General features: G+C 35.6%; 1 protein-coding gene across 2 annotated transcripts in view; it reads right to left on the bottom strand.

Annotated features, from left to right (window-relative positions):
• Positions 1-447: 447 nt before the first annotated feature.
• Positions 448-15,311, bottom strand: part of LOC131160196 (uncharacterized) — a 79,470-nt gene continuing 64,606 nt past the window's right edge. For both annotated transcript variants that reach the window (XM_058115599.1, XM_058115600.1), the window contains exons 6-13: positions 14,111-14,334; positions 13,935-14,027; positions 13,752-13,823; positions 9,552-9,584; positions 8,287-8,424; positions 7,584-7,640; positions 1,005-1,100; positions 448-885 (exon numbers count right to left, since the gene is read on the bottom strand). In XM_058115599.1, the coding sequence (XP_057971582.1) occupies positions 826-885; positions 1,005-1,100; positions 7,584-7,640; positions 8,287-8,424; positions 9,552-9,584; positions 13,752-13,823; positions 13,935-14,027; positions 14,111-14,334 (773 nt within the window). In that variant the 3' untranslated portion in view covers positions 448-825. The remainder of the gene's footprint in view (positions 886-1,004; positions 1,101-7,583; positions 7,641-8,286; positions 8,425-9,551; positions 9,585-13,751; positions 13,824-13,934; positions 14,028-14,110; positions 14,335-15,311) is intronic.

Below are 15,311 nucleotides of genomic sequence, written 5' to 3'. Positions count from 1 at the left end.
ATTAAATATTAATATTTCTTATAATTTAATTTATCTATAATGTTATGTACTTCATAATTTTAAACAAAAATATTAATTTTTATAAATATCTTCGAATATTCACACTTTAATATTTATAAACTAAATAATGACAATATATTACTAAATTATTTTTAAAAATATATCTAATTTTTTTTTTAAATTATTAAAATATATAATATTATTTACGTACATGCAATGCAAGTCGCATTTTTGCTAATATTTCATAAAAATAAAAAAAAAAATCATGAATTATTGGAAGACAAAAAAAATCATCAAATCAAAATCTAACAAATCTAATAATTTGACTTCAACTTAACAAGTTTTACCAAAATATTTTACTTTTTTATACATTTCTAAATATTTATTTTACATTTATTTTGTTTGAAATATGTAATATCTAATAAAAGAAGCACTAAATGGAAGGAATGAGAAAAATTGGCTCTCTAGAAATGGTTGGATGCCATTATTCTAGCAAAGCACTCATTTATTTTCCATTCTAACAAAGACAACCTAGTTTATTTATTTATTTTTAATTAAAAAAAAATACACTGAAACTTAGGAGACACTGAGACGTGCATTATTACATATGAAACATTTAAAACATCTTCCCTACTAATGGTGATAAAATGGCTCTACAAAATTACGATATCTTAAGTGAAAACTAGCCTAATAGCCTAATACCTCTTCCAGTTAAACGGCAGAAGATGGCAGACAATTTAGATTAATTAGCCAGAAGCTTGGGATTTCATGTAAGGATCCTTCTGATATTTGTCGAGCACCGATAATGGATTTATACCAAAATGCCTACGCACCTGGGGCTTCATTAACACACTGGTCATCCAACATCTCAACTACAGGAGCATACTGCAAATGTCGAAATTACCATTAAGAGAGAGAGAGAGAGAGAGAGAGAGAGAGTCTACTAGGCACGAGTAGTGAAGGAATGAAACATTGTTAAAACTGCTAACATATTGAATGCAGACCTCATCATCTCCTGCACAGTACATTCCATCTACTGCACTGCTCTGCTGGAAATCCCATCCTAAAGCATTCTCAAGCAGTTCTCTAAGTTTCCTCGTCTATAAAAGGAGGAAGACTGAAATCAGAATTTCTCATCCGCATGATTACATTATTAAATCAAGCTGAAAAAACCATAGCATCATTCTACTGGTAGTCAAATTTAAATTACTCATCAAATAGGGGTAAGAAGTACAAATGAGAACAGCACATAGAGAGCTTCACTCGTTGTTTGTAGTTCAAATGTCTAACATGCCATGAACAAAGATGGATTATCATCAAGTAAATATAAATTAAGAATGCATAAATATATGAAAATGGAAAACAGTGCTCCTGTGCTGAGAGATCGAGAATGAAGTGCACAGCAGTGCTACAATCTAAATGACGTTACTCTATGTAAAGGGGGAATGAAATTTATAGTTGCTCATTGATATTGTCCATGTTCATGAGCAAACATAACCATGAGAAACTTTCGAGCATATAATTGAAGGTTATGGAAGAAATTCAACTCTTCAAATGAAATTATCATAATGTGAAACAACTAATAACATAAAATCATATTTCAGATATCCTAATTATAAACCTATGATCTGAACAACAAATAAATGTGAAATGTCACATTAATTGTCTTTTTGCTCCTTGAACTTGCTTATTTTGTTTTCAAGTGATGTAATGCTCGCTTAAAATTGGGCTGTGATTAAGACCTACCCACACACTAAGCAAACTGATAGCTTGGTTGTTTATCTATTGGGTTTAAGGGAAAATGGACAAAAATAATAAATAAATGAATAAATAGAAGCCAAACTCTCTCTCTCTCTCTCTCTCTCACACACACACACACACACACACACACATACACATGCATGAGCACTATGCAAACTGATAGCTTGGTTGTCAATCTTATTGGATTTAAGGGGAAAATGGACAAAAATAAATAAATAGAAGAGAAATTCTCTCTCTCTCTCTCTCTCTCTCTCTCTCATGAGCACTATGCAAACTGATAGCTTGGTTCTTTATCTATTGGGTTTAAGGGGAAAATAGGTAAAAATAAATAAATAAATAGAAGAGAAACTTTTATCCTGGTAGTCCAGAAATATTAAAATTGGGCTGTGATCAACACCTACCCACACACTAAGCAAACGGATAGCTTGGTTGTTTATCTATTGGTTTTAAGGGGAAAATGGACAAAAATAATAAATAAATGAATAAATAGAAGACAAACACATGCATGAGCACTATGCAAACTGATAGCTTGGTTGCCTATCTTATTGGGTATATCTCTCTCTCTCTCTCTCTCTCTCTAACTGCAACCTACCTCCCATACTGCCTGCTGGTGCTTTTAAATTATAAAATTCCACATTTAGATCTCAATACTAACTGCAACAAACCACCCATAAATATATAATGGCAGAATGGTTTGGCCTTGAGTTCTGTATATTATATATACACTTTACAAGAATGCTATACATGGAAAGTAACTCTCTCTCTCTCTCTCCACTAACTGCAACCTACCTCCCATACTGCCTGCTGGTGCTTTTAAACTATAAAATTCCACATTTAGATCTCAATACTAACTGCAACAAGCCACCCATAAGTATATATACTAATTGTCAAAGTATTGTGTGAATGGCCGAATGGTTTCACACTTTACAAGAATGCTATACATGGAAAGTAAGTTCTAGCATGATTCTAGCCCTATACATGTAAACTAAATATATGCTAACTGTACAAAATGATGAATTGAGAAATTAATAAGGAAATAATTGTGAGCTGAAGTAAGGAAATAAATCTTTTGCTAGGAAATAATTGTCGGCTGAAGTAAGGAAAGAAATCTTTTGCTTTTCTATTTGCGGTTCTGTTGACAGCCTCCCTCAAATTGATGCGGGTTGATCAACAAGCATCAATATGCTACTTAGGAAGCAATGTCGATGACGAGTGAGAGCCTTGGTGAAGATATCCGCAATTTATAATTCATTGGAAATATGTGGAAGAGTGATAACACGAGCTTCAAATGCTTCACGGATAGAGTGACAATTGACTTCAATATGCTTCGTGCGCTCATGATAGACAGGATTGGCCGTGATTTCGATAGCGTTCGAATCTAGCTCAGCAAGCAAACCTCGAAGCCAAATAATTTCAAAACAAGTAAGAGAAATCGCATGGTATTCAGATTCCGTCGATGATTTGGAAACTCTATCTTGCTTCTTACTCTTCCAAGAGATCAATGCATCACCACACACCAACCAGTGATGGAGAGACATGCATCCGCACAACCAACTCAATCAGCGTCGCTATAAGCAACAATACAAGTAGAATTGTCTGTAGAGAAGAATAAACCATGGGTAGAAATGCCCTAAACATAGCGTATGATCCTACGGATAACAGCCAAATAAAGATGACAAAGTTTGAAGAAATTGGCTGACTTTTTATACAGCAAAAGAAATGTCTGGTCTAGTAACAGTGAGATAAACAAGACTACCCACCAACTTCCGGTATAAACTGGGATCAGTAAATAAGTCACCCTCTTTGCGAAGCTTGACATTTAATTCCATGGGAGTATCAACAGAAGTACCCTTCTGAAGGCCAGCTGTGGCCACCAAATCACTAGCATACTTATTTTGATTGAGTGAAATACCAGAGGGACTACGATTCACCTCAAGACCAAGAAAATATGTGAGAGATCCAAGACCTTTCATATGAAAGGACTCTGAGAGATGAGCCTGGAGCTGAGCATGTAAAGCAAAATCGGAACCAGTATTCACAATATCATCAACATAAACCAAAAGAACAACAATACCCATGTTTGATTTATGAAGAAACAATGAAGTGTAATATTTGCTCTGCTTGAATGAAAAGTGTAATAAAGTGGTGCGGAATTTATCAAACCAGACCCTCGGAGCTTGTTTGATACCATAAAGAGAGCGACGAAGCTTACACACATGTGAAGTTGGAGAGGGAAACAAGCCCGGGGGTGGCTTCATATAAATACACTCTTTAAGATCCCCGTGAAGAAAAACATTCTTGACATCCATTTGATGTAGTGACCAATCACTGGAGGTGCTACAACTAACTGAATCTGGAGCGTGGTAGGATCAAATATCAGATGAGCTACTGGAAGAAACTGTAGGCAGGAGCATCGCATATACACAATACCTAGTTTAAAAAGAGAACTGACTTGATGAGGATCCGTGAACTGCTCCTCGAAGGAGGGGAGAATCACAGTAAGAGAAGGGTACAAAGGACACAAGAAAGAAATGTTTATTTTCAAAGAAAATAACATTCCTAGAAATGTGTGTACGATGTAATATAGGATCATAGTAGAAAAATCCCTTGACACACATTATATCCCAAGAATGCACATCGAACAGATTGAGCAAATAATTTATGTTGCTCATAAGGAGGTAAATGAACAAAACATAAACAACCAAACGTACGGAGGTTATCGTAAGTAGGTTGCTTAGCAAATAAGCAGAAATAGGGAGACTCCATGAGTAGGACTTGAGAAGGTAAATGATTAATCAAGTAGAAGTTTTCAGAGCCTCAACCCAGAATAAGGATGGAACAGAGGATTCTAACAAGAGAGTACGTACCACATCTAGGAGATGACGATTTTTTCGTTCAGCTACTCCATTCTGATGGGGAGTAGCGGGACATGAACGTTGATGAAATACCTTTAGAAGCCAAAAATTCCTAAAACTTAGTAGACACATATTCACCACCAAAATCTGTGCCAAATGTCTTTATAGAAGCAAAAAATTGATTGTCAACATACACTAAAAACTCAATGAAAGTACAAAAAATCTCAGATTTAGAGTGAAGAAAGTAGACCCAAGTAAATCTGCTACAATCATCAATGAAATTTAAATTTTTCATGTGAACTAACTGGGGAAGGTCCCCAAACATCACTATGGATAAGATCAAAGCACTGAGAAGCTCTACTAGCATGCAAAGGGAAGGGAAGAGTTTTGCTTTTACCAAGTTTGCAAGAAGCACACTAAAGAGATAAAGAAGAACGTTCTTTATTACCAAGTAAACTAGAGTTCAATACATAAGATAAGATCTGAGTATTGGGAATTGGGATAACCTAAACGATGATGCCACACCATACTAAGATCTGAAACATTATTACAAGCAAAAGCCTTAATAGAAGAAATTGGAGAACGTGCTAGAACAGACAATAGTAGTGGAAACAAATGCCCCACTTTAGGTCCCTTCGCAATTGGCTCCCCTGTTACCTGGTCCTACACAACACAACCATTACCATAAAAATTAATAGCACAATTGTTATCAACTAACTGACCAACATAAATAAGATTCGTGGAAAGCTGAGGAGCAAGAAACACATTAGTGAACTTAGAAGAGGCATCTCGAACAACAGCTATTGGCAAAGAATTTCCATTGTCAGTCTGAATAGCAGATTGACCAGCATAGGGCCGAACATGACAGAGGGTAGTGGGATTATTTGTCATATGATTAGAGGCACTTGAGTCCACACACCAGAGTTTAGTAGAATTGCTACCTTGGAGCCCCATTGCTGATAATGCCGAAATTAGCATATGTTGCACCATTTCGGGTATGCCCAAATTCTTTGCAGCAAAAACAATGCAAGTTGCTAGACTGCGCAGGTGGTCCTCGTCGTTGAGCTGCATAAACCATAGGGATAGACCCTGAACTACCATGAGATTGTGCCAGAGTAACTTGAGTACTAATTCGTTCTTCATGAAGTAACTCACCAAAACAAACATCAAGAGAAGGAACGGGAGAGTGATTTAGTAGAGACAAGCGAACAGATTCATACTTAAGGCGGAGTTTCATAAGAAACTGATCACAATGACTAGTTTCGAGAAGACGTTGAATAATGGGAAGAGATGCAACAGGAACATCCATGGTAACCAGATCAAAATATTTGTTCCAAAGAGTCAGAAACCCTGAATAATAGTCTTGGATGGAACGATTGTCATGTTGAAACATGGCAATCGCATGCTCAAACTGAAAACGATGGGCACCGTTATCTTGATGATATACTGTTTTTAAATAAGTCCACATGGATTGAGCAGTGCGATAAGGTCACAAGTTGGAGGCAATATGTGGCTCAACCGAGCCAAGAAGCCAAGACATAATCCGAGCATCAAGCACAGCCCATGAAGGACAAGCCACTGAATCCTTGGCACCAAGCACAGCTCATGAAGGACAGGCCGCTGACTCCTTGGATTTTTCAGGATTGGGTGCACAATCTGTGCCATCAATATGACCCCAAAGATCTTTTTCATTTAGAGAAAGTTCAAATTGAAAAGCACGCGTACAATAATTGTTGCCCCTAAACTTGGCACACACAGGTGCGTAGTCCATGCTAAATAAAGGAGAAAATCGAGAAGCCCAAAAAAAACAGACTGTGCCAAAAGAAAAAGACTACCAGAAAATCTAGAAGCCGAAAAAATAAATCAACGCAGGTACAAATAAAACCAAGAACAACCTGTCTGCACTAAAAAATAAATCTTGAACCAAAAAACCTGCCGTGCCGAGAATCACAAGGACAGAGAAGCACCAGAAAAAGCAACAGAGAGAACCAAGACCAACCTTCCTGCACTAAAAAATAAATCTTCAACCAAGAAACCCGCTGTGCCAAGACAGAGAAGCACCAGAAACAGCAACAGAAAGCTGTTGCCTGCTGTGCCAAGAATCACAAGGACAGAAACCTGCTGTGCCAAGACAGAAAAGCACCAGAAACAGCAACAGAAAGCTGTTGCCTGCACTAAAATAAATGGCAAACCAGAAAACCTGCTGTGCCAACAGCCACTCGGCCACAGAAATACCGAAAGAACAGAGAACAAAAAAATTCCAGAAGAGAAAAAAAACCACAACAGCCACAGAAATGAGAGACACGTCCAAAACCGAGAAGACAAAAAAAAATCGAAGGGGAAAAAAAACTTAGCAATCGGCTGGCTGTGATACATGTCAAAGTATTGTGTGAATGGCCGAATGGTTTGGCCTTGAGTTCTGTATATTATATATACACTTTACAAGAATGCTATACATGGAAAGTAAATAAGTTCTAGCATGATTCTAACCTTATACATGTAAACTATAATCTGTCAAGTCCTGTACATGGAAACTAAATATATGCTAACTGTACAAAATAATGAATTGAGAAATAAGGAAATAATTGTGGGCTGAAGTAAGGAAAGAAATATTTTGCTTTGCTGTTTGCGGTTCCGTTGACACTAATACTGCAGATAAATGAGGTGAATATATTCCTAACTAAACAGTGAGCACCATGCTTTACCTCTCACCATATGGATAGTATTTAGAGTACAAACAAAGCTATGGTTGCATAACACCTAATTTTTTTCATACGGGAACAGGACTGACTTCTAGCAATGAATAAAAAAGGATCCTGTCTATGTGTAGCAAAAAAGTATGGCACAATGGCTGTCATTAACTGCCCAAGAACAAACAAGAAAATTCATTTATATCTGGAAAATAGAACAACAGATGGTACAATGGATTTGAACGCACAAAATTGGAACCAGGTTTAGAATACAGACCCATGACAGAAGGTCACCATCAACTCCTGAAGCCTCTAGCACCATTGAAAAGAAATCCTGCAATCCGCAATTCATAATCAAAAGATTTGGAGATTTTTTTTTTCTTTTTTTGTCTGAAAAGATGCCCAGACTAGTCAACTATTCACTGACCCACTAAGTCTGAAAGAACATAAAATGCATGTGATTGCTCCATTGTTTTTTTTTTTTTTCTTAATGCTCAATTTTTTTTTTGGGGCCTCAATTGAAAATACTATTTTAAACAAAAATTCTAGGAAATTAAGAAAACACCATGTCTGAGAAATTAACATTATCTAAAATGATGATACTAATTAATGATTATCTGTGACATTAAAAGATAGTATTAAAGATACTAATTAATTATTATCTGTGACATTAAAAAATAATATTATCTTCAAAATTTTCTGCTGAGTTTCTTATTTGTAAAAATAATTTCTTTTTCTTTTTTCAAATGTATATTTTTACTGTAAAGCTTGAAAAAATATATATTTTTTACCTCTTTTGTACAATTGATAGGAAAATATTGACTCATACATGACACTTGCTCCTATTAAAAAATTAAAACTTCATTTGAGCATAGTTGGCGAGTGAGATCAATACATTCCAACAAAATGTCCTATGATCAAATTATCAGGCTTTCCACTAGGGGGGGACATGACTAATTAATTTAATCATGGATAACTACCTTGCAAAGGTGATGCAAAAAGCAATCAGCAGATAGCCAGGATTCATCTAAAATTGATGTCCCCCTCCCAGCAACACTAGTGTCGGTCCGGTCATTTTGAAGTCCATACTTCAGCTGGTAGTAGATTACTCTGATAAACTGAGTGAATCAAATGTCAGAAATCAGTAACAAGGAAAGCATACAGAACCACTACCACTGATTCACAAATAAAAATTTAAAAGAAAATGAGAATTATGCATGGCTACTTATGGACATGGTCACGAGAAATTTCTTTTTGGTTGACCAGTAAAATACTGAAAATAGATCGGATTAATGGTCACAACCCATTTAACCAACCAATCAGATCCATAATGAAAACTTGAATGATGGAATTACCAATTTTATGGTAAGGATCTTCAATGGTAAAATAACCAGAAACCCAAGAAGGCATGAAAACTGTTACAACAGAGGCATAATGAGAGACATAATCATTATTCCTCCTCATCATCTTGCAACATGAATAGAAGGGATTACAAGGAGATAACTATGAGTAATTGGCCTCCTTATCCTGAATGTAATAGACATAGGAATAAATAAATAGGCAACTAGGAGACAACTAAGATAGTTCCACAGTATCTTGCATCCTGCATCCGCAAAGGATGATTACGCAATGGTCATCTTTGAAGTGGGGCAGTAGTAATCCAAGTCCAAATCAAATATAAAGATAGAATTCAAGACAAGCTAGAAGAAGCACCAAGGGCATGATGAGAAAGAATGAAGAAATAGTTTATGCAACAGTGATCAACGCCCTTTGCAACAGTAAGAAGTGACAAAAAAAAGTAAAAGGCGCTCGACGGACAAAGTAAATGCACAATGAATTTAAAAATCTGCTACATGAACAATTTAATGCCAAAATGGAAATAAACTCAAGGTGTGAGAGGGGCAGAGTAACATGCCAAAATTGATGCAAATCAAGACTGTGAGGGAATGGAAAAAGACGAGAGGGTATAACCTCGTGGTATGAAAAATAACACAAAACTGGAAAAAGAAGAAAAGTATTCAGGTGTCAGCCCCAACATTTGGGATAAGTTCTAGTTGTGTAGAGTTTAGTTGCTTTTTTTTTTTTTCTCTTTATAGTTCACTGAATGATTGCATCCCAAATACTCAATAGAGCGATCCAAGAAGATAATAAAAACTATTCAAAATAAAATAAAAATATTCAAATTTCTTCTTTCTCAATCAAAAAAAGTTATTTTAAAATAATGATAATTTTTTTAGAATCATACCTTGGTGAATAGATGGCTCCTTGTATGTAAAGGCTGCAAAGAAAAAGAAAATGTTGAAACAAAAAATTATTACATAGATATAAAAGTTTATTAAAAATTTATTAAGAGATGACTGATGAGAAATATATATATATAAAACATCAAGCCAAAAAGCTATTCACTGGACATCTGAAAAGCACACCCTTTTAAAGCAACCAGAAGAGAAAGCTTGTAGGGAAGCAAGATAGCTGATTCTATCGCAAAGCAATTGCAGAGGAAAAGAACTACAACTATATGCGCCAAAGCACTGGAAAGATGGTGAAACTATACAGTTTGGGCATCTTTAATGAATTCAAATTATATAAGACAAGATGCAAAATATATTGTGCAGTAATCGTCCGCACTTAACTACTTATACTAAGAATGTTTAGTTCAATATTAATTTAAATTATATAGCTATTCAAAAAGTGAAAGTTTCCAAGATGAGAATCCTTAGATGGATGAATGGTATAACATTGAAAGATAAATTAAAAAATGAACATATTCACAGTAAGTTAGGTGTAGATCCTGTAGAAGATAAGATAAGGGAGGAACGACTCAGGTGGTTTGGGCACTTGCAACGTAGGCCACATAGTGGGCTAGTAAGGAAGAATGAGTTAGTTGTCATGAGGGGTGATAGAAGGGATAGGGATAGATTTAAAATAACTTGGAATGAGATAGTGAGTAGGGATTTAATAGCCCTGAATTTGTTGAAAGAAATTGACCACGATTGCACAAATTGGCGGAAAATGATTCATGTAGCCAACCCCACCTAGTGGTACGTAAGGCTTGGTTTTGTTGTTGTAGCTATAACTTTTATTATTTCGGTTTTTTACATTCTGAATCAGAACCGAAACGAAACTGAAAAATTGAACCAAATAGTGAAATGGTTTGGTTTTGTGTTTTTCGGTAATATATGTACACACCTAACTTCCAGTCAGATGCTTTGGAGCAGAGTGGTTCTCTTGGCATCTCTTTGGTGTTCAGCTAAGGGATTCTTCTGGCATGTTTCTTTGGAAGACATTGCAGCAAGGATTGGCTAGCTCTATTGTTTTGAATTGCTGTGTTTCTTGATTGTATTCCTCCTCTTTCTTTAATATAATTCTTTGTTTATAAAAACAATAATAAAAATAAAAAAGGCAACCGGAGAATTATGCAAGGAAGAAATTCTAAAATGATGGGGAACCAAGGTTGACAATGGAGTTTCTCCTACCCAGAGTCATCACAAAAAGCGTTAGTATGTCAAACATCAACCTTGTATTGAGTATGAGGTAAAAAAAAAAGTGACATAACTCAGAGACAAAACTTCATAGAACTTGCATGATTAGCATAAATACCTTTTTTAACTTGCCCATTATGATGAAGACCCATTCTTGCCCTTGTAGCCATGTGTCAAAGACAGCTAGTTCTAAATGAAACCTCCACAGTCATTTTCCCATTAGAGAAATGTTCTTATACACCAAATTCCAAAGTCCCAAACCCCTTCTGACTTAAGCTTCCTAACCACATCTCAAGTAACAAAATTATCCCTCTTAATGTCCTCACAACCCAATACCATCCTCTCTAACCTCCCAACTACACTAACAAAGAATCTAAAAGAGATAAAAATAAATAAGTGGGAATATCTGAAAGATAAGCACTAATCTTTGTGAAACAACCCCCTAAGGAAACTTAGGCTCTCTTCCACCCTTCTAACCTCCTATGCACTCTCCCAACAACCAAATCTCAAAAAGACAAAGGTCAAGGAATGTCCCTTTAAGGTAGATCAAAGTTTTCTCAAAAATCTTTAGCAATGCCAGAATTTTCCAAAATTTTCTCAAAAACATCTTCCTAAAAGAGAATGTTGTCATGAGCCAATTAATTATTTAACACTCCCACCTCATCCCTTCCAACCCTAAGCCCTTTAATCAACTCCTAATATCGGCACATGTGAGACCATTTTTCTGAACACATCCCCTACTATCCCTATGCAAGAAAGGAGAAAGAGGATCCCACAGCCTTCACCCTCAAAAGGCTCATAACCAATTTATTCTGTTTGTTCATGATCATAGGATTTACTCAAAACCAGCCCAAAACCCTTCTCCAGCACACTCCAAAAAATCCCAGGCACTCTACATCATAGGCTTTATTTAACTGCCATAAAGAAGAAATGGAATTGATATGCAACAAAAAGACAAAAACACTGGAGGAATTTAACAAAGAAAAAGGTATTCCCCACCCACACATTTTTCCGAAAAACAAATCCAAGAACCATCACCCACTTTATATTTTATAGAAGAGAAGAACAAAGAAGAGACCTATGAGAATTTCTCAGGACTCTCACAAGTAACTTTAATACCAATATTATCATCACAAAAATTCTCCTACAAACCAAATTTTCCATTGATAACTTTATGCCAAAGGGAGTTAATCTCCAAGGGAACCATCATAACCATTTTCCCACAATAGAAATGTTCTCAAACACAAAATTACCAAGACCAAGACATTAAACTTACAAGCAACCTAAATGATCCCTTGTCTTTTCATCAGCAAAAATAGAATTCATTAAAGGGCACCAAAGGGGTGCCATCCATGTACAAAACAGCGTTGAATGACAAATAATAATAATACCCGTCAAAGAAGTCAAGAACAGCATGGGAGTCTATCATGTACAATCCACTATGCCAGCTAGTATAATGAGACGATGATAATTTCTTTAAGAAGAAATGCCAAGGGGCATTTGTGTATTGTGGAATCTCCAAATATTCAGAAGTTCGATTCAAATGAGTAGATTAGTAAAGGTGATGGTCCAAAGGAAATAAAGAATTGGGGCAATGTGTCAGATGATGAACGTGATTGCATTACTGCATCTGCTTGTGATGGTGGTTTATTATTGGATGAGGTTGAGGAACAACATCAATATGCTTCTGATTCATCCAATTCTCTTTGGGATATGTCTTTTTTGTTACCATCTCCAATTGAAGGTTTTCTAGGTGTTTCTATTTTAGGAAGATGGCCTGGATACAAAACAGCAGTGAAGAGATGGGGTTTTTCCTGGGCCAGCATAGGAGATTACTGGGAAGGCTTTAGAAGCTCAAGACCTAATGGATAAATGTTCTTGTGGCCATCTGATCCTGAACAAAAAGAAATTCGGGCAGATGCCCATAAAAGAATGGAGAAAAAGGCCAGTGCGATTAGCAAACTTGCAATGTTCTGCAAATTGCAATAGAAAGAACGTCAAGATAGGTTTTCTTATTTAGTTCCATTAGATTTAGTTTCTTTTGTTTTTCTGTGTTGACTCTTTCTTTTCTTGAGGATTTCTTGTCCTCCTATAAGTTGTATCTCTCTCTCTCTTTTTTTTAATAATCCTTTATTATCTATATAGGGCAGAAGGGACAAAATCAGTAGGAAGATGAAGAGTTTACAAGATTTAGTCTTTGCATGCAACAAGATGAAAGGAAAGTCAGAAGGCTTGATGAAATTTACTGTGCTCAATCTCTTCAAAGACATTTCTAATTTGACTTGAAACCTTTTTTAATTTGAATTCTGCTCTGATCTTGAACATTTGTAAAGCCTTCGCAAAAGAATTAAGAATTGTCTTCGTTTATTGATGAAAGGCAAGCCAGAAGGCTTGATGAAATTCACTATGCTCAATCTCTTCAAAGACATTTCTAATTTGACTTGAAACCTTTTTTAATTTGAATTCTGCTCTGATCTTGAACATTTGTAAAGCCTTCGCAAAAGAATTAAGAATTGTCTTCGTTTATTTTGAATAGTTGAGGGTTTGGTTAATTGAGAAAATCTGTCTGCACGCATGTGTATTTTTACACCCACAAGTGATTGCTTTGGTAACCAACTCTGCTTAAATAATTGATATGCACGTTGAGGTAGTTATGACTTATGAATGGTTATATTTTCTTTATAACAGACTCCTTAAATAATTTTGTAACGTTCACAAGTAACAGGTGTTTCAGCATTTGGGTTCTATAATCTATTTTCTATTTATTTTTTACTATATGTAAATATATATATATATATATATATATATAGATATATATACCAACATGCATAGATACATACATATAAAAACAAACACACATGAATATGCACTAACACACACATACACATGTATGTATATGCATGTTCGCAATGAAGAACAGCATGTCCTATACATAAAAGCATCAAAAATATTTAATTACTTACAGCTTCTGTACAGCCAAACAAAAGGCTAACTAAAGATTTCCACTGTAGATATGCTTCAAGGGACTGCCCCATCTACAGAAATTTTTAATGTCATTAAGAACTTGACAATATATATATATATTTCATAGAAGAACTTGATGATATTAATCATCAAGCATAAACGTCATACATGTTTGTACATACCAGAAATGCTATAAATGCAAATTGCAGCTCCCCAAGAAGTAGTTCTTCAACACCACCATAATTTTGCATCAATATGTTTTCTAATAATACAGTCTGGACAAATGAACATAATATTTACCAACATTAAAGTCTTCCAATGTTCAATGTTTTGTCAAAACACATGAAGCAATATTTACCTTGTCAAGATTCAATGAAGTAAGTTCCTGACCAGGAATTCCTTTGCGCTTTACAACACGGGGAATCTGCGAGTAATAACATCCTTTCCTCCCAGTCTGGTCAAGAGACATTGAGAACTTGTTATTCTTCAGCTGCTGATCTAAAGCTCTCTCTGTGCTTCTTTTAGGAATGTTTTCAATTATCGCAGATTCACTCATAACCGTAATTTCTCCTCCAATGGGTTCTGCATAGTCAATGAACCACGTGTCATGAGAAAATAATGTAAAATTAACTCTCTGAAGAGGTATATCCATCCAAAAAGTTAAGAAAAAGACTGCATTTAATGTAACATCCAGTGCACAAGGCTCCAAAGGAGATTGGGGCTTAGGAATGACATGGTGTACACAACGTCACCTCCACACTGGGATAGGCTATTTCCATGACTTAACCTTTGACCTCCAAGTTCAGGTGTAACACCCTTATCTAAGCCCATTGGAACACTGAAAATAATAGTAACAAGATTCAGGCATCCATTACTGACAGAAACAACATGCAGTCAACCCTCGTCTCCCTGACCTAGTACTTTCTGTTTTTCTTTTTCTTTTTTCTCTTTTTCTTTTTCAGGATAAGAATATTCCTTTCTTTCTGTTCATATTCAATAAGATGAAATAGGGTTACAGAAATATGAACACCAAAACTATCCTAACATGTCTAACCTCCCCCACAAGCTGGAGAATAGATATCACCCATGCCAAGCCTCGACAATATAAAAAGAGAACAGATTCTTGAATAATGCTTTGCTCAAGAAGTCTCCTAGTTGGTCTGCATAAATTCGTAAAATTACGACTTTGCCTAGATTGTTGACTTGATCAATGTCAAACTTGCATGTACATATTTAATTAAATCAAATATTAATTATATTATGTTTGCATTCTTGCAGGAGGTCAATAATCAATATCGACAATGCGAGCTAGGATCGACCATAGAGAAACGTGGCGGGGTCTCTATCAATCCCAGTCTTGATATGTTCTAGAGAGTTTTGGCTTGGTGAGCTCGAGTTATGGTTTTTCTTAAGTTGCTCAAGCATCCCATGTCATTTGTGACATGTTTTCCCTTTTACTCTCTCTCTTCTTAACCATGGGTCATTATTGATTAGTTCAAAAAATCCATCTTCTTCATTAAATGAGACATGACATGTCAATCTAACATTTAAATATGACC

Source organism: Malania oleifera, chromosome 7, assembly GCF_029873635.1.
Source record: "Malania oleifera isolate guangnan ecotype guangnan chromosome 7, ASM2987363v1, whole genome shotgun sequence".
NCBI lineage: Eukaryota > Viridiplantae > Streptophyta > Magnoliopsida > Santalales > Ximeniaceae > Malania > Malania oleifera.
The sequence above is the reverse complement of the archived record's forward strand: the minus strand, read 5'-3'. Positions and strand labels throughout refer to the sequence as shown.